Genomic DNA, 22,880 nt, shown 5'->3' with positions numbered 1-22,880 from the left:
GACAAATTTTTTAAATTATGTTACAAAAAGTGTTAAATGATAAGTAAAAGTTTTTAAAATAATGTTCCCATTTACTCCAGACTTTGTTTTTCAATGTCTGGTGGGGAAAAAAGTAAATTTAAGCAATTTTTACATTTTCATGCTTGACATTTTTAAAACCAAGTTTTCGTGAGAATCACCCATATAGTAGTTCAGTGCAAGTTGTTAAAACCGCTTTAATGGTATTTTGCCATTTCGGAGCTTGACAGTGCCAGTCCCCTTTGCTGTTTTATTTAAAAAAAAAAAAAGTGGCCACGATATCCTTCAAAGACTCACATTTTGCATTTCATGAAAGAAAAAACATCATGCGGGTTTAGAATAACATTAGTAAACAATAACACAATTTTTATGAACTCTCCCTTTAAAAGAAAAGAAAGCTACAGTACTGAGTGCATCACTGATTGTTTTTTAGCCAAAAGTAAATAATTGCAATACTAACCACTTCAATTATATTGCATAATGGAATCCATTATACAGTATTATGAATGGAAGTGAACATATTTTGCCCAAAAAAATTCATGTTACTCTACTGGTGGGATTGCGGGGTACATACAGTACTGTACGACAAAAACACTACTCAAATGGTCTTGTGGTCTACTGTTACAGAGCAGAGCACAGCGTGTATCTGTGCAGACTGTGACTGTGAGTTTAACCAGCACAAGGGCACACAGGGATGAAGAGAGAGAGAGAGACAGAGTGAAAAAAAGGCAGAGAGAAGGCTGATAAGGTGCTACTGATGAAAGACAAGAAGGAGATGGATGAAACCAGTTGGATTGGAGTTTGATGGTTGATTGCAACAAGAATGTCAACATCACTTCTCAGGATGTCATTCAGCCAAAGGTGTTTTCATAAAAACCATCCTCACCGAGAAGGGAGGGGTGCTTCAGATGCCTTATGCAACTGTTCTTTTTCAGAAAGCGCATGGCACGTTTCTGTTTGTCTGAAGGGTGGTGTGAGAGAGGGTTCCCCCCTCTCTTTCTTTTTCCATCAAATTCATTTAATGCCTCTTTACAAAGGTGTGGAAAAATGCCTTGTAATGAATGCTGGAAATATTTGGGGTGAGAGACCAACTTCCCAAATTTTCCATGACTTGATTGATGACCTTAGACAAAATGTGTGGGAGTATCACAGGTTAGGACTCACCTGAATTCCTTTTATGTTTTCTAGATTATAAAAACCCTTTGATCTACAATGCCAGAAAACAAATGGGCAAAAATGGTAGCTGTCACTGGCGCAGAACCCTTTGAAAAGACACATTTAGGTGCAAAGATGTATGAAAGGGTACTGTCCCAGTGACCTTTTTGTTTTAAATATTTTATCTGACAGTGTAGAGGCAAGTGAGTTTTGAAATTAGTTTTGCAAACCAAGTTGTGAACCTTCTACATTCAATATATTGAAAAATTAATGAAAGACACTTATATATAAGGGATCAGATAGTAAAGGAAAATCAGCAACATGTTATACGAGAACTCTTTTAGGCGTTTGAAACGTGTCCCAGGATGCACCTCATGAAAATGGTTAAGAGAATGTTAAGATGTAAAAATCAGATATTTTCTGGCCACTGCACAATTTCCATATTTCCATTTGTGCCTTATCATACAGTAATGACATCTTTACTATATAAAAAAAGGGAAACAGTAAAGATAAAACATAGCGAGTGACAAAGAGTGAGTGAGGACCAATGTTGTATAATAAAGAATAGGTGGGTCCAAACTTTTGACTGAAGATGCGAGAGAGAGAGAGAAGAGAAAGAGATATAGACAGAAAGAGAGAGAGAGAATGAGAGAGAGAGAGAGAGAGAGAGAGAGAGAGAGAGAGAGAGAGAGAGAGTGAGAGAGAGAGAGAGTATTGTGTTCTGCCCACATGTTCTACTTCACAGAATGTTCCAGATTTGTCCATCTCTTAATCTCTTTTTATTTCATTTTCTTTCCCATTTCTGTCAATCTTCCAGCCTGAGCATCTTTCGGGACATCCCGGTCACATCTCTACTCTTCACTTGTACTCCAAAGATGAGATTTTGATTTCTCAACTGAGCTTAATTTGTTTATTCAGAATATGTGATGTTGCAACATTGACCTCTCTAATCTTTTCCCCTTTGTATTTCATGAAGAGTAAACGCTTTTGGTTTTATTTCTGTTAAGTAATAGTTTCACAGTGACTGACTGAGGTCTGAGGTTGAAGTGGTGGTTTGTTAAAGTAGATTACACATACAATGAACAATTATAAGTGCTTGAAACTGGATTCTTAGTTAGAACTAGTTAGAAATACTATTTTTAACATTTTTTTCATAGTACTGTACATTATTTTTTTTATTTTAAAGTACAACAGGTAACACTTTACAGTAAGGTTGTATTTGTTAACATTTTGTAATTTGTAAGTAAATGCATTAGCTAACACAAACTAACAATGAACCATATAGTTTTTCTATATATATTAATCTTTGTTACTGTTACACTAATTTTCAACCCAGCGTTGGGTCAAAAAGGGATGAACCCATCCCATTGGGTTGTAATTTAACCTATGCTGGGTTGTTTCGACCCAAAATGCTGGGTTATTTTAACCAATTATTAGGTCAATTATAAACATTTTCTGGGTTAATTTAACCCAATCACTGAGCTTGATCGTTTCTGACCCAACGCTGGGTTGTAAATAACCCAGCATTTTTAGAGTCTAGTTAATCTTATCACAATTGTTATGCTACTTCATTTTGCATTAACTAATGTTAACAGATACAACTTTTGATTTTAAATAAGTATTAATAAGTGCTGAAATTAACATGAACTGAGAATATAAAATGCTTTAGAAGTATGTTAGCTAATGTATTAAAGTTCCAGACAGATCCAATATCAAAAATGATGTGCGTCATGTAGCTATCCATCAATGTAAACAATGTGCAAAGTAGCTAAACCAAAAACTGCACGATAAATAAAGTTATTGGCTTTTAAAGTAGAGAGTCTAGGTCAATGCATGTTGCACGGTTAATTTAATAACTTCATCTTTCTTTATTTGGGAAATCCTTTTATTTCGTTTTCTTAATAGGTGGAATGCAAACCTCAACAACTGTAGTGAAATGATCAAAAAGGAGCTTATACATAATTCATTCCTCTATTCTCTAAACCCTCTTGTGCTTTTACAAAAAGAGAATTCAACTGTACAAGAACATATAAACATAAAAAGTTTGCAATTAACTGTTGTACACAGCAGCTCCTTTCATTTAAAGATAAGCACTCTTTTTTTAAGAGAACACTACAAGAAAAACAGTGAGAGAGTGAGAGTGAGAGAGAGAGAGAGAGAGAGAGAGAGAGAGAGGGAGAGAGAGAGAGAGAGGGAGAAAGAGAGACTCAATTTAAAGCATTTCCTGTGTTTTCAAGTGAATCTTGAGAAGTGATTTTTTTCCATTACGCAAACAGCAATCTTTGCTACTAAAATGTGCTAAAACAACAAGTTATAAAAATATGCATTTGCTGTACATGTGCCATTCCATCTCTCCACATAACACAAAAAAGAGTGACGCCTCTATAAAATCAATACAATTTTTATAATAGGAAACAAACATTTTTTTGCACCATCATCTAATTATTTTTACTTAAAAAAAGTTTAACTCCAAAATTTTGGGGGGCTGGATTAACCCATGGTTGGGTTATAAATAAACCTATGCTGGGTTCAGAGCATGTGAGCAAAGCGTAGCGGGTAGCGAGCAGGTAGCGGAGCGTGCGAAACACAGTCGGAGTGCATAGCGGGTTTTTTATCCAAATGCTAGATCGATTGCTAAGATACCGCTCACACCACGAGTCTAGGGCATGCACAAATCTACCCAGAATTCACCTGTGCCTTCAACAATCAACAAAACTGTCAGCCTGTGAGTTCTTTATAGGATATAGGCTGTGTGGCAGACACGTGGCAAAGCGGGTTTGCTGCGTGATGATTTTCCATTTCCGCACCTATGTTAACAGTGTGGAGCGATTTCGCCGGAACGGGATAAAATTGCAGGTGAGCGGAAAGCGGAGTTAGCGAACACCCATGTGAGCAGGGAGTGGAAATTTTACTGCTCTGGCTGGGTTTTTTGTTACCCAGCCATGGGGTGATATAACTCAGCATGCACTCCAAGAAAGAAAAGGTGCAATAAGGTACAAGTTGTCACTGGGGTGGTCCATTTTCAAATGGTGCATATTGGTACCTCAAAGGTACATATCTGTACCAAAATGGTCCAACAGCATGAGGACTTTTTTAAAAGATACCATCCCAGTGACAACTTTTGTACCCTTTTCTTTCCTGAGAGTGTAGGTTTATTTATAAACCAACAGTTTGTTCTGTCTAATATTTACCTAATAATGGGTTAAACCAACACAATATTTTTTCAAGTGTAGGATATCAATGCCGTGTAACCTTTGTAATCACAAAGTGAATAAATTCTTCATACACACTCTCAGTTTTGTCTATTGCAACTATTGCCTTGATAATACACAAAGTGAAAGTTGGATCTATTTAAACAAATCACTTTAATTGGTAACAAAATTTTTGTTGCAAAAAAAACATGGGTTCTTTTTAACCCAACATTGGGTTTAAAAGTGACAAACCCAACCATTAGTTTTAATTAACCCAGAAAATGTTTATATATGACCCAACAATGGGTTAAAACAACCCAGCATAGGTTAAATTAAAACCCTGTAGGTTGGTTTCATCCCTTTTTGACCCAATGCTTGAAAATTACCCAGCATTTTTTAGAGTGTTAGATCATTTGAAATGTCTTCATGCAAATCTAACATTCTGAAGTAATTAAGTTTGAAGCAATTATTTACAAAAAAATAGTGTTTCTTTCCTTTTGGGCTAATGCATATCAATGATCCCTGACTGTAATACACAGATATTTATTGTATGACGGCTTACAGAACTTTAATGGCCCCATGCTGTTCCTATGTAGGTGAAAGGTCACAAAGAACACACAGGGTACAGTTAATCTAAGGAGCACATCTCACATGCATGAATGTGTAAGGTATGGAAATGCTTCAATAAATAGCAGTTCACATGTTGACAGATAAGCCCTTTGAGTATCAGAGCTTTTGTGACTTCTATATCCTGCTAAGAATACTGTTCGATGTTACGCCGTGAGAATAATCCCAAAAGAGCAACGGGTCGACAAAAGATGGAAAAACAACAAGAAAAGCTACATCTAACACCTGCTCCTTCTTGTCTATTTATAGATGCACTGAATCTGAACAAACAACCTAACCAGCCACTGGAAATCTAAGGAAAGTCAAGCTCAAACACGTCCTCTTTAACCGGATCAAACTTCTGCAGTCTCCATCAAAACCGCCACCATCATGTCTTGCATAGATAGGGTGGTGAATATTGGCCGGCACATTTTGTTCCAGAATGTTCTGTATTTTTTTTTTACTGGTACTGGTATGTAAGACAGGTCACAGAGAAGTAGCCTGAGTTGATATAGGGGACGGAAAAATGCGGATCTGCCATGCGTTTGAAGCAGCGCGCGCTGACACACAGCCCGTGCCTTGACATGCTGGTTTTGCCAGCCGCTTACAATGCAGGGCTTTCCCAAAACCAAGGGATGCCATTTACTGATATTATCTTCAAACTTTTTATTGGCACAAGAGCAGGGCTGGTGAATGTTATATCCATAGCTTTTATATGATGTCAGATAAAACGCTGCTGTGATCTTTTTATAAGGACAATCTCAAAGGAGGCACCTAAGGTTTAAGTGCACAGTTTCTGGTCCTTAAAGTGAAAATTCTGTCATCATTTACTCATCCTCATGTTGTTCTAAACCTGTATGAATTTCTATTTCTGATGAACACAAAAGAAGATATTTTGAGAAATGATGGTAAACAGAATTGGTGAATCGATTTTTTCAACACAGCCCAACCCATTACTAGAGCATTTTTCACAGGTTATGAATTTGAATTTGCCAAAATTGTACTGTTAAATATTATAGGCCAAAGATTATTTTTTTATTAAATATTCATAAACATACATTTTTTGGCATAATGGACATTGAAGTAAAGTAATAAAAGAGGTGCTTCACATTTCACGTCAAAAACCGTGAAGAAAACGCGACTTTGCCGAATTCCTCTTTCTTTCCAACGCGCTTGTGAAGTTGCACTGTGATCATTGTTTGAATTAAGGGAGGTCTGGGGTGGTCCCGGACCTATTATAAGCATTGAGGGATCCCTATATAAAGCACAAAACTATAAATTAAGGGGTCCCCTGGTTTTTATTAATGATTTTAAAATTCTTGTGTCGGCTGCCACAAAGCTATAATGTCCATTATTTGTCCAATTTTCGCAATAAACTAATCCAAAAGATTTCTGTCTAAATAAATGTCAACTCTCAAGAAATTGACAGATTGTTTGATTCAGGGTTAGGGAGCTTTTAAAAAATTCATCTCAACCTATTAATTCACACTTACTTGAGGGAAAAACATGGTAAGGGTGTGAGTTAAGGGTTAATTTGGAGTTTCTTTGATTAAAACGTTAATCCAGGACCAACAAAAAATGTTGAGCAGGTTCACATCTTACTTTGTGAAATCACGGCGACCCTATAATGATGGGGGGGATTAGGGGAGCTTGGCCAGGAAGTGGTGGGGCTTAGCTAGTGGACCATAATCGTTGACATAATTCGAACACTGGCTTTGATAGCATCTGCCGTTGCTGAGCCGCACTCCCCATAGTGTTTCTTCTATTTGTGTCAAAATAATATTGTGAAAGTTTGTTTTTGTGTATCCCTGTACAGCTATGAGCAGCTGTTCCTCCATCTTGAGTTAATACTGAATAATCCAATTTTTACATGACACAATGTTGATACGTAAAGAGTAAAGCTGATTGGTTGGTTCTGGTCACATGACCTGCGGTGCAAACTCAACATTAAGAAAAGGTATATTTTCAACTTGCTGCAGCGCTGACGCATAAAAAATACAGTGAGGCAAAATGTGAACCGCCCCTAATACGATTTAAAATGTGGGATATGATAATACATTGTTTTTGTACAGTCGGTTTGAACTTGATTAAAATATATTTACTTAACTTTGAATATACACAACCTTTAGAAGAATTAAAATAATTTATTGCTAACTATTACGATATCTATTTTGCGTTATGTGCATCTGCGTTGTTTCGGTAATTGCAATATATTGTACAGCCCTGGTAAATGCATGTGACAACTTGGGGTGAACCCTTGACCCAAGACATTCAGTTAAAAATGTATTTTTTTTAGATGTTTGCCTGAATGTAAGCTAATGTGGTTTTATTGTGTTTACTGGTAACTTAGCAGCTAAAAATATTATAAAAATTAGAAACTTAATTTGAATTTACAAAATATAAAACAAATGAATCTAGCATTTGTGCAATTGGGCTACTCACTTTTATTCAACCCTATAGATACTGCAATATAGCATTTGTGACAACTAGCCCCTACAGTTTCATAAATAACTTTTGACATCTGAAAAAAATTTTGGTTGCACAAAGGTAAAAAAAAATGTTTCTTTATGGAACCAAAATGGTTTTGTGGCACTGCTGTGAAGATCCTTTTGTATCACCATTATTTAAAAAAAGTGTATACATTGTTCAACAATTTCCCTATACAGCATGAAAATATACACAAACACAGACACATACACAAACAGGCATCACTGAATAAAATGTGTCCTGTGCCACAATGACCTTTAGGTCCCAAGAGAGACATTGGTGTCCAAGATACTATATTATTTGTGATTGCTATCTGTCCAGTATAGAGGACCTGGACAATTTATGCTTCCTTTGTTTGTTCCTGTCCTAGGTCACAGCAAGATTACATGGGCCCTCGGATCAATCAGTCTCCCAGCATGCTTTGCACTTATTGTAAAGTGACCGCGAAGAAGGACATAGCACTTATCCCTTGTGTGTAGTAGTCTAGTGCTCCCCTCACCAGCTAATCAACACAATCGGCACCCGAGTTAACATGAGTGGATGTTGGGTGTATGCATGTGTGTGTGCTGCTATTCTTATAACTTACAATAAGCCATTCATATTGACTGAATCACATCCTGTACACTTTTCACTTTCCTGCCAAAGAAACATCATGTTAGTGCGTAAACAAGGGGTCAGACGGCTGTGAGGTGGGTACAGACACATGAATGGATGTCATGGCAGTGCTCCAATTCCCTGTGTTCTTAAATAGAACCTGGATATGGAGTGAAAGACTTCCTGTATCAGTGAAACTCTGGCTCGGATGTTTGTCTGATGTGCTTGTGCCACACATAAATTATACAAGAATGAGTGAGTTTTTTAATGGCAACAAACTGAATTAAAGAGATGTTGTCTGAATGAACACTGTCTGAGTGCTGCTATCAAAGTGTTAGTTTTTCATAAAGTTGAAGGTTTTTAAACTTTGTCAAGTTTTTTTAGTACCACCTCGGTTGGGGTTCCAAGCGACCCGAGTTGATACCAAAACGTGATGCTAGATCACTGATTGGTCTGAGAGAATCGTCACTACCAGTGTTATCGCGTTAATGTAAAGATTAGCTTTACCTTCATGCTAGCTTGCGCTGTCTCGAGCAAACCTGTTGTCATCTGTGCTTTGCTGTAAGTTTCCAAACTTCCTTTAAGTGATGAAAAACAACCACAGGTTGAGAATCAGGAACATCATACCAGTTTTTTTCCAGACTTGCAGTTTGTGGCAGCACATTCGCGATGCACACGTCCACATATACTGTATGCTTAAATGCAACTTAAATGAGGCACAACGGAGCCCGTCGACTGACGCCACGGGTGTTTGAACAAAAACTGTCATGTGAGACAGAGGTAGTGATAAACGTGATGTGCAAACATCTATTTGTGGTAGTCAATTTTAATTTTGTGGCAGACTGAGAAATAAATTAATGTATGGGAATGTACAACAACGGTCTCACTTGTATGATGTCACAGCAGTAGGCAGGGCAAATATAACGTCTCGCCTATAATCCCTCCCACTCCGAAGTGAAACTAAACTTGATTGAAATGCTAACCAATCCAAAGTAAGGTGGGCTGACCCGACCTTAACCGTGGGGTACTATGCAATGGAAAAGTGCCATAATTGGACCCGTGAAGACATTGAGTCCGCTACGCAAGTCCAGTTAGTCCATCCAACGCTTTAAAGTTTTTGATGTGCATCTAGATTATTCGGCGGAAGTGTTTCCATCTTAGTTCATGTGCATGTTTTCTTATATAAATAAAACTCAATAAAGCACTTAACATCTCGAAGCGCACTAGCTCGGGTGCGGGATGACGTCAGGTTTTTTTAACACTGCTAACAATATCTATATAGCCTACTGTCTACAAACATTAAGAATATTAACATTACTATACATCGTTTAAAAGGTCTACGGTAGGCTTGGGCGGTAATACGGTAATATGGTATACCGCGGGATCTAAAATTAGCAAAGGTATCAGTTTCTATACCGCCATACCGGCATTTAAAAAAAAACAATGAACTTTTATAGCAGACAAGGATTAAATATTAAATTAGGAATGGCGAAAACTAATCCTTTTCTTCACCGACCACCGAGCCATTAACTGATTAATTTAAAACAAGTTACGCTGTTTGAAATAACAGCCATTTCGAGCTGCGCCTGCAATTTCGCAACTCTGTCGCATCTCTCTGCTGCTCTGCCTCCGGCTCATCCGAAACATCGTTCCCGCAAACGCGTCGCCGCGGAGCTTGTATGCTGCTTGTATGTAATCGGAGGACAAATGACTCCTTAGTTTCAAAATGGTTTTGGTAAGGTGATCGCGTGGAAAATAAAGGCGTTTGTCTTATTAGAAGCACATTTGAAACATTGCCGCGGCTTATTTAAGAAAATGACAGACGCCGCTTAAGTTTGAGGTAGTGCTAAAAATAATAAAGAAAGATGATGATCATCATCACCTTATCAGTTAGCACTGAAATGTAGATGTAATGTATTTCCAAATCTAAACCCAACTTGTGCGGAATGTTGCCTAATAGACGGCAACACGATAAAACAGGCACCTTCAGAATGCATAAAAGACGCACCGCCAAGGCAGGTCTAACTCACTCTGTGCCTTCTAGTAACGACTAGAACAACTCTTGTGTTTTTGAAAAATGAAAAAGTAATAATAATTATACAAAAGTGTCAACTTCTGTTAAGTGCAACATGGACGATGCAATGCTTTGCTGATGCGAGCCGCGAGAAAGCCCTTGTCTGTTTTAGAAAGAATGCAGCAAATATATTTAATGCTAATGTATGAGTTTCATTAATTTATGATGAGGTCCGTGCGTTCTAGTTAACAATGCAATGCAAGCGAACGCGCCGTGCCGGCGCCTCCATGTCACGGTTATTATATTGTCTATATTTGCTTTTCATTTATTAAATACATGCAATTGGTTGATAAAACATTTATTAAAATTAAGACACAATTTATACAAAACGAAATTCACTTTAAAGAAAGGCTTTCTACAAAGCAAAACCTAATTAAGTGGTAAAAATGTCTAATGATTTACAAAAACAAAACTTAATCTGCACTTTACTGTTAAAAGACGTGAATGTTAATAATTTGGAATACAACCAGGAAAGACTTTCGTTTTAATTATTTAATTGCTGGATTTTACAAAAAATATTTTTATTTTATATGCTGGAATATGCAGAAATATAAGTTAACAGAAGGAGGACTTTCTTTATTTGATTAAAATATGCCGGAATGTGCAGAAAATAGGTTTAAATGTTCAGCAATTTTCTTCAAGTCTGAGACTGTTGCTTTGATTAAATTTTAGCTTGATGCAATGTGAGTGCACAAAACCAAACGCCGTGACCTCGCGCCAGAACCCAAATGCCGTGACCTTGCGCCAAATGTTTTTATTGGTTTATAAGTACAAACAGGCGAGTTACGAAATATTGAGTGTGAGGGATTTGTTCACTTCAAACAAAAATATCCTGGAAATTGGAATGAGATGGCTAACTGTAGTCGCGTTTAGTCCACTGTCTATAATAGCCTAATTTAGAGATAATTTTTTTAACCGACAACTGGTTAATTCTGTTTGACCTTTTGTATTTATCTTTTTTATAAACTGCTAGTTGTTGCTAATAAAAGTTGTTAATATTGTTGTGCATGTTATTTTGTTATTTCAGTATTAGTGTTTGGTATTCAGTTGCTGAAGGGTTTAGCCAACATTATAGTGACGCTGTCTGATTACGTCATAATTTTATAATTATTCTCGGTAATACCGCATACCGGGGAAAAATAGGGAGGCGGTTTGATGGTATCAAAATTTGGATACCGCCCAAGCCTAGTCTACGGGTTTAGCATCAGTGTATGGTCTCTGTTTTGCAATACAGATGCTCTAGCATCATAAATGTTGTATTTTGTTACAGAAGTCCAGATGACAACATGCAAAATATAAACGGGACTCCTTACCTTTGTGTTGATATAACGATCGCGAATCCAGTCTGTTTCAGATATGTGAATAACTCTTTAAAACCATCTTATAGAATACCTCCAATGACCTTTTTTGTCCACAAATGCATATAATCCGTGAAATATAGATATATTGTCCATTGTTTACATCAGATTTCGCATGAACGTCTTGTAATAGAATATAATATGCAATCTGAGGACTATTTACATCGTAACATTGTATATGAGATGCTGACTGGCACTTAGAAAAGGCACTAGTCTTACAAAAACTCTTGCAATTACCTCATTTTTGGGCCTATTGACTTTAAACGTAAAACATAACTTTTTCAGACTTGTGGCTTTGGCATCATTGCATTTCTAGGTTTCACACACATATTTATCATTAAGATTTTTGTATTAAAAAAGATGTTATGCAAAAAAAAATTATTACAATGTACTTCAGCCTTTCTGTGCTCTATCTTACACCCGGCGCAATGCGCAACGCAAGTGTCATTTGCTATTTTCCACCCTGCGCAATTATAATTTTCACGTTTAGCGCCGCGTTGTTTAAATAGCAAATGCATTTGCGCCCCCTTTTGCTTCCTTGGGCATTCTGGTCTGAAAACGAGGTGTGTTCAGGCGCATTGTTGGCACGTTGCTATTTTGAGGCAACTAAAATAGGCGCAATATGTATTTTTTTGTAATTTAAAGAGCGCATTAGTAATATGCCCCTAAACGGGACGACAAAGCGGGTTTGCTTAACACATACATGAATGCACAGCAGCACAAAAACGCTTTTAAATATGAAAGATTAAAGGATTGAATGTAAAAGATTATTATTGAGTGTCTTGGACATAAATGAGGACTAATTATGAGACGTTAGAAGGCACAAAGAGCTGCTTCACCTGCAGCCTGGTAAGTAAATAAATGCTTTAAACAAATGCATCTGTTTTTAAATGTTTTTTTAAATGCTACCTCACGGATGTATTGTATATGATGACTGTGTACCTGCGGATATGGTGAGATGAGAAACATTTTTAAGTAATGCTTAAAAAAATCTCGTGATGCTGTCCAAGTGCTGAAGCCGTTTGTAAATTCTTTATCTCCTGTTTGTTACAAATAAAGTATTTTTTGAGTACAAACCTTTTCTTACATACTTGTAAATTATTATTTTTTTGATGATATTGGATAGCCATACATTTAAAGCAACTATAAGCCTGCTTTTTTACTTCCATGACTAAAAGAAAACGGGTTTTAAAGGTTTTAATCCAAAATAACAATTTCAATACAAGTGAAAACAACAAAATTGTTTAACATTAATCTTAATTGGTGGTCTTCTTCCTCAGCTTAGTTTTTCAGTTTACAAACTCCGTTATCTAAATAGGGATTAGACATCCCTACAGGCCAGCGCAACAGGCTTTTAAAGGGGATGAGAGCTGAGACTCTCATTGGTTTATTGCACGTTACGCCCGAAATACTCCCATTTCTAATTAAAAAAATTGTACCAACCCTTTTCGACCATGCGCTCCGCGCACAAACCATTTTTCCCGTCGTTAAATTAGCAAAAGTGGATTCGGACACGCCCATTTAGACGTTGCGCTGTGCGCTTTAGTTTAGACAATGCGCTTAGATCGTTAAAATAGGGCCCTATAACTTTTTAAAATTTTATCTTAAAAAATTGTATCTTTATCTTTTGAAACCTGGAAAATGAAGCTCAACGTGTCTTCATTCTAATGATAACATAGTTATGCTTATACTCTAAATGGTTTAGTAAAAACAACCCTTTTAGTGAAAGTAGGTCTTTTCATGGTTTGGGCCAGAGTGGGGGTGCTTTTCAAGAGGATATTTTTTATTTTATGCACTTTTTATGCAGAATTTTTCCCTCCTCCTCTAATGTGCTTAAAGAGACAGTTTGAGATGTTGTATTTGTAGTAGTAAAGCTACAGTAGTAGCAGCATGTAGGCTGTCAATCATAGAAGTGGACGGGACACTGAACGCTCAGGGGAAACAAACAAATTAGACTTTCAAAAAGATGATGAAAAACAGAGCAAAAACCTTTAGTAATATTATAACGACACATCAGGGAACATAATAAATAAATAAAAACACATGTCATGACCCCTTTAAGGACTGGAACTAACTGTTTTATAAAACATCACACAGAGGTCCAAATCACATAAAGTAACTGTTTACTTCACATGGTTATTTTTTACTTTGCTCCCTGATATCTCACAATCCTGCGCATGCAGTGTTGCAGTGAAAGAATATAATAACATATACTTAATATATTATAATGACAAGATATCATCTGGGAGCCAACCATCATGCAATAGATGTTTTGCCCTATTAACCCAAGAAGAATATCTCCTGGTTGAACATCTACCTACAGTATCAAATACATTTTTGGGACATTTTTGCCTTTATTTGATAGACAGTATTTAAGAAGACGACAGGAAAGTACAGGGTGGAGAGATGGGTATGGGATCGTCAAAGGACCGCGAGCCGAGATTCGAACACGGGTCACCAGAAGTGCGTCTGCACCATATGTTGGAGTACTGTCCACGACACCATTGGCTCTAAATCCTTTTAACTTGCTTGTAAGACCAATTACACATTGTGTCTCACAGTATAACAGCATGGTTTTGTGTTACTTACACAGGCAAAAACACAAAAAACTCTTAAAGTTTCATTAAAACCTCCAAACGTTTGCTGACCTGCTTAAATGCCCTACTTTCATAAGAAACCTCCATTTCCTTTAGACTCTGCAAGTGTGGGCTCAGGAAGACAGGGTGGATTTCATTCAATACAGCATTAAACTCCAAATGAGACTCTCTTCCTGCCCATGACCAGAAAGATCTCAAGACCAGTCTGAGAACGGGTGGGTGAGGAAACTCACAGGTCATTGGGTTCAGTGAGGACCAGAAGGGGTGAGAGGAAGATGGGGTCATGATGCCTAAGGCTCTCAATCTTATAGATTCGTTCTGCATGCTATGTTTAGAATAATCACACTTTTCTAGTGAACTTGGAGATGTGCATGTTAACAATGGTCTAATGCTTACAAAACTCATTCACTATATGAAATAGCACATTATTATACAGATATATGATATATGCTGCAGATCAAAGGCATGTTCATTGTTCACTTCACAATTTATGTAATTGCGATGTTTCAAAAGTTTGATCTATAAGCTTCTTGGCTTACTTTAAATGAAAAGTGCCCAAACTGTACAAATAGTACAGAGTGAGTAGAAAATAAGGTATAAAAGATGTCACCGGGGCGGTAGCATTTTCAAAAAGTACCTTAAGGAAGTATCTCAGAAGTACATATCTGTACCTATATGATACATTTTCTGCTATCACCCCAGTGACAGTTTTGTACCTTTTTCGAACAGTGCAGGTGTGTACAGTATTTTGACCGTTGCTGAGGGACAAACCTGAGCCTTTGTTTGCATAAAGTCAACTGTATGTAAATAACATGGCCGTTTTTGGACCGTAAAGACAGATTCCACATTCAACAGAAGCCAGCATTGGATGAGACTTGTCCCAAGCAAAGTCTACCCATCCAGCCCCAAAGCTCTGCCCGTTGTGTGTGGTTAATGACACACAATTGAGAGTGTAAACAAACTGTCTGGGAACGCATAAATCATTGCACATAGCTCATCAAAGTAAACAACCTGAGGTAAACAAGGCAGACAAGTGCTCCTGTCTCTGGGCAAAATACAAAACTCAGTTTGTGTAATACAAACTCCATTTGACTTTCTTAAGGCCTAATTTGTGTAGGGTTGCGTGACAGCCGACTGAGATAATAAATGATCTGCCTGCTGGATTAAAATAGAAAAAAACACTTGGAACACGTAGTTAACTTTCTGTCCAATGGTGATCATGTTGAAATCTGACCAAAGTTGAATTGTATCTTCTGCGTGCTACATTGGTATTTGAGCTCTTGACCCTGCATTTTTTGCTATATCTGATATTATTTAACAATGACGCTGTGTCTATCAGTGAAAAACAGAATAAGAAGAAAAACATAATTTAAAGTTTGTAATAGCACTGTCTGAATGTTCTTTGACCCAGCCTGTATAATGGCCAATTGCCCTACAATGCATTACCTGTAAATGACTCCGTTTTGGTGCAGGAACATGAGAGCCGACGTCACCTCCGCAGCGTAAAACCGTGAACGAGCTTCATCGAATTTCCGGGAACGCTGGATCTGGAACATCAGGTCTCCACCGTTGACATATTCCATGACAAAGAATAAACGATCCTGAAGACAAATAAAGTGCAGATTTATCAGTTAGCTATTAGAAACATACACATACATACATTCAGGGTTCCTGTAGCTTAGTTTGTAGAGTACTAGCAATGCAAAAGGTCATGGGTTTGATCCCAGGGAACACATGGATTGATAAACATGTCGCTTTGGAATCTGCCAAATGCATAAATGTAAAGGTAAATTTATAATAGCACAACTAGAGACTTAAGATATACCCTTCAACATTGGGATTTGAAAATAAGGGACATTTCTTGAACCCTAACAACCCAAAGTTTACACTACTACGCGAGGGAATATATGAATGGGTACACTGCAAAAAATTACTTTCTTATTCAATCAATTCAATTTTATTTATATAGCGCTTTTCACAATTGGTAATTGTGTTTATTAACTGGCGTGTAACATCAATCTGCCAAGCGGCCTGCAGATGGAAATTAGCCTAAGGCTATAATCTGACATATTTACATTTGTGAAAATGTTCATTAATATGTATTGTTCCCCTTTTTCTTTCTTTCAAATAAAATAAACAAATAAATTCAACCGGTTTCAAAGCAGCTTTACATTAATAGAAGCAAGGGAGACACAGAAAAATCGATAGACAACATAAGTAGCAAAATACAGCGACTATGAATAAACTTTACAAGCGAGCGTATTAATAATTATTTAGTATTGTTGCTTTGTTTTCAGTACAAATATCATACAATTCCTATAATAACAATGTTTTTTTTTAATGAGCAGAATGACCCAAGAAAATAATTTGTTTTAGACCAAAAAAAAATCTAAATTTAAGTGAATTTGTGCTTAAAACAAGCAAATAAAAAACTGCCAATGGAGTAAGATTTTTTTTTTTAAATACTGTAAGTTAACTTTTTCTTAAACACTTGATCTAAGAAATATTTATGTAAAATTTTTATAGCGCTGACAGATTTTTTTGCTTGTCTTAATCACAAATTTTCTTATATTTTTGTCTAAAAACTAGACTTATTTTCTTAGTAATTTTGCTCATCAAGAATCTTGACTGATTCAGCAAGTTGATACACAGATTTATATCTCTAACTTGACTGACTAATGATTTTTTACATTTATTTTTTTATGTATGAGGGATTTTCAATACAGAACAAAACTTTTTTAATTTCCTTTAATGGTTTGCTTGCACACACAATTTTTTTGGTATTTGAAGCTTCCAGTGCAGACATCTACAACACCACGACATATAAAGTAAAGTAAAGTAAAGTAAAGTAAAGTAAAGTAAAGTAAAGTAAAGTAAAGTAAAGTAAAGTAAATTACACTTTCAAAAAAAAAAGATGTGCACCTGTGTAAGGAGTAATGACTGTGCCGATATAAATTATGAATATGAAATCTCAATCCTACAGTATACAAGGAGATATAAATGGCAATTAACTTTTCATAGGAAATGCTTTCTCACAAATAACAAAATTCTGGGTAATTTTCAAGGCAGTGTTGGGTTAAAGAGGGATGAACCCAACCCCAATGGGTAAATTAGCCTATGCTGGATTGCTTTAACCCAAAATGATGAGTTGTTTTAACCCATTGTTGGGTGAGATATATACATTTCTGGGGTTTAATTTAACCCAACAGCCTCGTTCGTTGCTTTTTAACCCAACGCTGGGTTGAAAATAACCTGCCATTTTTAGAGTGTAGTGCTCAACATTAAAACACAAAGCAATTAAAATTTTTATAAGTTACAGCATCTCATCACTAGTCAAGATTTAAAACAGTAAATTGTAATGACAGCCAATCAGATTATACGATCCGGTTAGATAACGGCCATAAGTGTTTCGGTACCCAACTCTAGTAATGACATATGCTGAAATGTATAGAAATTACAAATAAGAAATATAAATCTCAAACCTACAGTATAAAAGGCGATATGAATGGGAATGGACTTCTCATAGGAAATGCTTTCCCACAAATAACAAAATGCTGGGTTATTTTCAACCCAGCATTAGGTCAAAAAGGGTCAAACCCAACCCTTTGGGTTGAAATTTGCGGAGTTATTTTAATATATAAAAAAGGCCAAACCCAATCCAGTGAGTGGGTTGTAGTTTAGCATATGCTGGGTTGTTTTAACCTATTGTGGGTAAAATATAAACATTTTCCGGGTTAATTTATCACAACAGCTGGGTTGGCCCCTTTTTGACCCAACGTTGGGTTGAAAATTACCCAGCATTTTTTAGAGAGTAAATGGAAGTCAAAAATCAGTGGCAGACAACATATGCCTGCTAATCATAGATCAGAGAGAAGCACGCAGGCGTTCTTAGAAAACATGAACCCGTTGCCCTGTTCCGCAGAATAGAAAATAATGCATTATCTTTAGTGGGTCATGCACGTCGTTGCACAGAATCAAGATATATATCGTACCCACACATACTGCAGGTCCAGCTATGTGACTCATGCCCTAGTCAGCAGACATACAAATATTCTGCACCGTTTTAAGAATCACTGTGATCAAACACCGACATTGTTTCAACAGCTGCATGTTGGTTACCAAGAAGAACCTGTTTGCAACAGTACCTCAACCATATCATGTATACCATTACACTGCGGCAATTTCTCAATACATAACTGCATTTTTAAGCTAAAATTAATTTAATATGCAATATTTACAAAGACCAAGCAAAAACTAATTTTCATCGCCCCAAAACTGAATTAAGTGTTACATGGGCATCATTCTATTTGACCGAAAAATAATATAATATTTTTATTAACAACCCTTACCCAAGCCCAAAATAAAAAAAGCAAACAAATAAAAATAAATATTGCAATATGACATTTTAGATATGTGGCTCCGCCAGTGGCATCAGGACTATCTGTCTGTCCAAACAATGGAAGACGGGAAGTGTTTGACAAACAAAACAATAGTTATTTTTGCCTTTCCATTTAGTGTCAGTAGGGACATCAAACCTTCATTTTAAATATAGTCTTCTGTGGGTGTGGAGGATATTGCCAATTAACATTTAATTATTCTATATGTGGAGAAGAAATTATATATTTGGCTAAAAAATGCAAGCAATATGTGTGTGTGTGATATTTAATCGGTACAGATCCAATGCAACTGCATCATTTGGTTATATGTAGAATGGTGATTTGAAATGATGAATTTGAAAGAGGTACAATATCTCATGTAATTGTAAGGCAGTCTGCCTCGCCTTATCCCTTTGCAATGAAAGCGAATTTAAACAGGATGCTGAAATAGTTTGTTTAAAATGTGCCCAGAGTCACAGCAAAGGCCCACCCAATCAAATGCCAATAAACATTTCCTGACTCTAATTAGAAATGTACAGATACTGGCGTCCCCGTGCCATGCAAGAGAAAAGACCTGATCGACAGATAACCACCAACACCCAACAAGCTGTTGCACAAAATACATCATCTGGGCTTCATTACATACCTGTAGTGCATGAATGAATGCACACCTTACATAAAACACACATACTGTACGTACAAACAAACAAATGAGAACTATATTCAATAAGTAGTTTTTCCCTCAATTTCTTGAGGACAGTTTTATAACCTAAAGTGACAAAGTCAGTACATCAGCTAAAGTTGGCCATCATTTCTCTTCCTGTTGTAATTGCTGTTCCCTATCGTGAGATTAACACACTCCAGCCTAACAAATAGACAGTTTGTGAAGCTGATAGCAACAGGATATAATTATGATTTCAGTACAGAAAGTATTGTGTGTGTGTGGCCCTGGATATTAATCAAGAATGCTTATCCTAAGTACAAAGCAAAAAATGTCTAAATGTAACCATGACCTTATGCGCATTTTAAAATATTGCATCGAAAACGAGTGATGGAAACAACAAATTTCGATTGAAAAATCCCTTGATTCACAAAAAAGTTTTTACGCTCGCTTGACAGTGTATGTTGCTTGTTTTTTTTAGCTTTTTATGCCAAATGTTTCTAAACATATAAAAATCCAGATACTGGCATCTAAAATGTATGCATTCGGCAGACACTTTTATCCAAAGCTGCTTACAGTGTGTTTCAGCGATACATTTTATAAGTATGTGTGTTCCCTGCGAATTGAACCCACAACCATTTTGTTCCCCTAATGCAATGTTCGACCAATTAAGCTACAGGAACATTGAATGCTGCTATGCTACAAACACATTTAATTTCTCAGTTGAGATTAAGTCATATTAACACTACAACGCAAATGCACACCTGCACACAGTCACTGAACAAACAAGAAGACAAACTGTTTGACAATAGCAAAATCAAAACACAATATTCTTGAACACTTCAACACAGACATACAGTACAATACTGTGCCTTCTATATACAGTACATACAGGAGGACAGATGTGCACGTACAGCACAATCACTCAATGCCTCACTCTAAACAAACACACATGAACCTGTTTGTGTGATATACTGAGAGATAGAGTAGATATGCACACATATGATGTGTTTTAAAAGTACATTAATGTATATTTATGACACACAGTGTGGATCATTTATCACTGAAAACACTTCAGTGCATTGCATGATGTATAACATTTGCATGTGATGTGTGTTTGTGTTGTGTACATTTACACAAACAATGTTGTGTAGGAGCAATGACTCGGAACTGATGTTATTTTCTTTCCAAGAATTTGACCGATTTATCATCCAAGTTATTTATAATGTCCATCAATACAGCAAGAGTTTCTAAAAAGAGAACAATGCACAGGGCTGACGTCTCTCTCTCTCTCTCTCTCTCTCTCTCTCTGTGTCTCATAATGCTCTTGATTGGCCTTCACATGGTTTTTCAAGTATGAGCGTGTCACTATGTTAAATATAAAAAGCTGTGTTTGAGAACACACAGTTCTGTGAGAAATGTTTATATAGAGAAAAGTGTACATTAAGCCGAGAGTAGAGAAGAGTGTTGAAAACATGAATGCTGGGACAACATGACTGACAAGTCAACACTACACCTCATACAGTACACTATAATTTTTAATAGAATGAGATTTTTGGGTGTACCTACAGTCACGCAGCCTGATACTATACAAATGTGACAACAAAAGCACATTAACTGCACTGGAAAAAATGACTTTCTAACTTAGTATTTTTGTCTTGTTTTCTTTATGAGCAAAATGACCTAAGAAAATTGTTTTTTCTAGTTTTTATACAAAAAATATACAATTTAAGTGAATGTGTGCTTAAAACAAGCAAAAATCTGCCAATGGGGTGAGAAAAAAATCTTTTTTTAAAGCACACATTTACCTAAATATTATATTTTTTGTCAAAAAAAAATAGACATATTTTCTAAGGCCATTTTGCTCCTCTAGAAAATACATCTTGATTTAAGAATTTGTATATATATTTAGCTTTTTAATAAATTATGATGTCTTATATTTAAGCTAGACAATTACATGCGTTGTAAAAAGTAAAAGTTCAATCTACTTAAAAAATGACATCAATACACTGTAAAATATACTTGGCTGCCTTAAAAATTTTTGTTAAATCAACTTAGATTTACAAGTCATGTCAACAGAGATGAGTTGTCACAACTTATAAAATATAGTTGAGAGTTATAACAACTCACCTGTAGTTAAAACAACTCATCTCTAGTTGTAACTGTCACTTGTAAATTCGAGTTTATAATTAAAAATTTTAAGGCAGAGAAGTCTTTTTTTCACAATGTAGGTAACACTAAAAAGTTTTTTTTTAACTTGTTTAACTAAGGGAAAAATTTAAGTCGAAAAAACGTACCAATTGAAGTCATTTTTTAAGTTGATCCAACTTTTCGCTTTTTACAGTGTGTCAATCAGCAAAAATGCAGTAGGTGGCCCCAAATACGTTTACCTGGACTGAAGCAACCTGATCAGTTGTTTCCAGTAAGGGAGACTTATACGGTAATGAAATATTAATAGGCTACACTGTATAATAAGATTTGTTGGTTCAACTTTAAAAAAATGTACCTGGTTGCCTTAATATTTTGAGTTTATTTAACTTAAAAAATATAAGTTGACTTAAAATAGTTTAACTAATACAGTTGAACTAACAAACCTTTTTTACAGTGTACGTGTTTATTCACAATCAGATGTACGGCCTAATAAAGCAATAAACCCCAAGATTGCGTTTATAAAACGGTTACTTCATATGCATAACGTTAGCGGGATTTTATAAAATAAAACACAAATAAGTTGTAATTTAATATATTTGATCAAAACACACGTCACGCTAAATCCACCACAACGCTGTTGTGTCGAGTGAATGCCTCAGTGTTTAAGTTGGGTAAGATTGCCATCTTGTGGATAATAGCGGAAATATCAATAAGACAAAAAACCTCAGAGAACGTTTTCTCTTTATTGACATTTATGTTTTATTTATTGACATTTATCTGGATATCGCCATAATTGTGCAAAGGTAGAAAAATTAAAAAATGATTAAAGACTGAGGTGTTTATTTTCATAAATCAGTACGCAGCAACAGTGTCCCAGTGATACTTGTGATGCGGTCTGAACCGTGGGTTTACCAGGGTATTTTATCACGGTTTGGAACGCGTTTCAACCAATCAGAATGAAGAACCAGAACGAGCCGTTTTATAATTGTTATTAAATCCAGATGGACTGCAGGTTATGTATGGTACTGTATGCCATATACTGTAAAAAAATGTGTTGCTGCCTTATTTTTTCGTTTAATCAACTCGTTTTTTTAAGAAATTTTAACTTATTATTTATCTTGACCAAAGATGAGTTATTTTAACTTATAAAATCTAGTTAAATTAAGTCAACTTAATTTTTGTAAAGAGTTGAAATGACTTGTAAATCTGAGTTGATTAAACTTAAAATTAGGGCAGCAAAGAATGTTTTACAGTGTATGAAAAGTATTAAAGAAACTGGTTTCCTTTGACTTGTGAAACGTATTTTCAGATTAACGCATTTTCTTTATAAAAGTCAAGAGTTGGTCTTAAAAAAGCATTTTTTCCAAAAGGTAGACTTTTGGGGGGTCATCTTGTATTCGGCACAATACAGTATTTATAAATTTTAGGTAATATTAGGAAGTTTATTACAATTAATTTAGAAAAAATACTCCAATTACATAATGCCAGTATGTTTATATATTAATTCTACACTATTGGACAAAATGGTAAAAAAATGGTCCTTAGCCGTCACTGGGGCTGTACCCTCTCTAAAAGTACACCTTTACATCTCAAGAGTGCATATTAGTACCTC

General features: G+C 35.9%; 1 protein-coding gene across 1 annotated transcript in view; it reads right to left on the bottom strand.

The window, feature by feature from the left end:
* The window catches only part of prkceb (protein kinase C, epsilon b), a 106,677-nt gene that overhangs the window by 10,553 nt on the left and 73,244 nt on the right, over nt 1–22,880 (bottom strand). Inside the window, exon 11 of the mRNA XM_055170496.2 lies at nt 15,527–15,681. Coding sequence (XP_055026471.1) covers nt 15,527–15,681 — 155 coding nt within the window. The remainder of the gene's footprint in view (nt 1–15,526; nt 15,682–22,880) is intronic.

Source organism: Misgurnus anguillicaudatus, chromosome 11, assembly GCF_027580225.2.
Source record: "Misgurnus anguillicaudatus chromosome 11, ASM2758022v2, whole genome shotgun sequence".
Taxonomy (NCBI): domain Eukaryota; kingdom Metazoa; phylum Chordata; class Actinopteri; order Cypriniformes; family Cobitidae; genus Misgurnus; species Misgurnus anguillicaudatus.
Note: the sequence above shows the minus strand (reverse complement) of the source record. Positions and strands in the feature narration are given on the sequence as shown.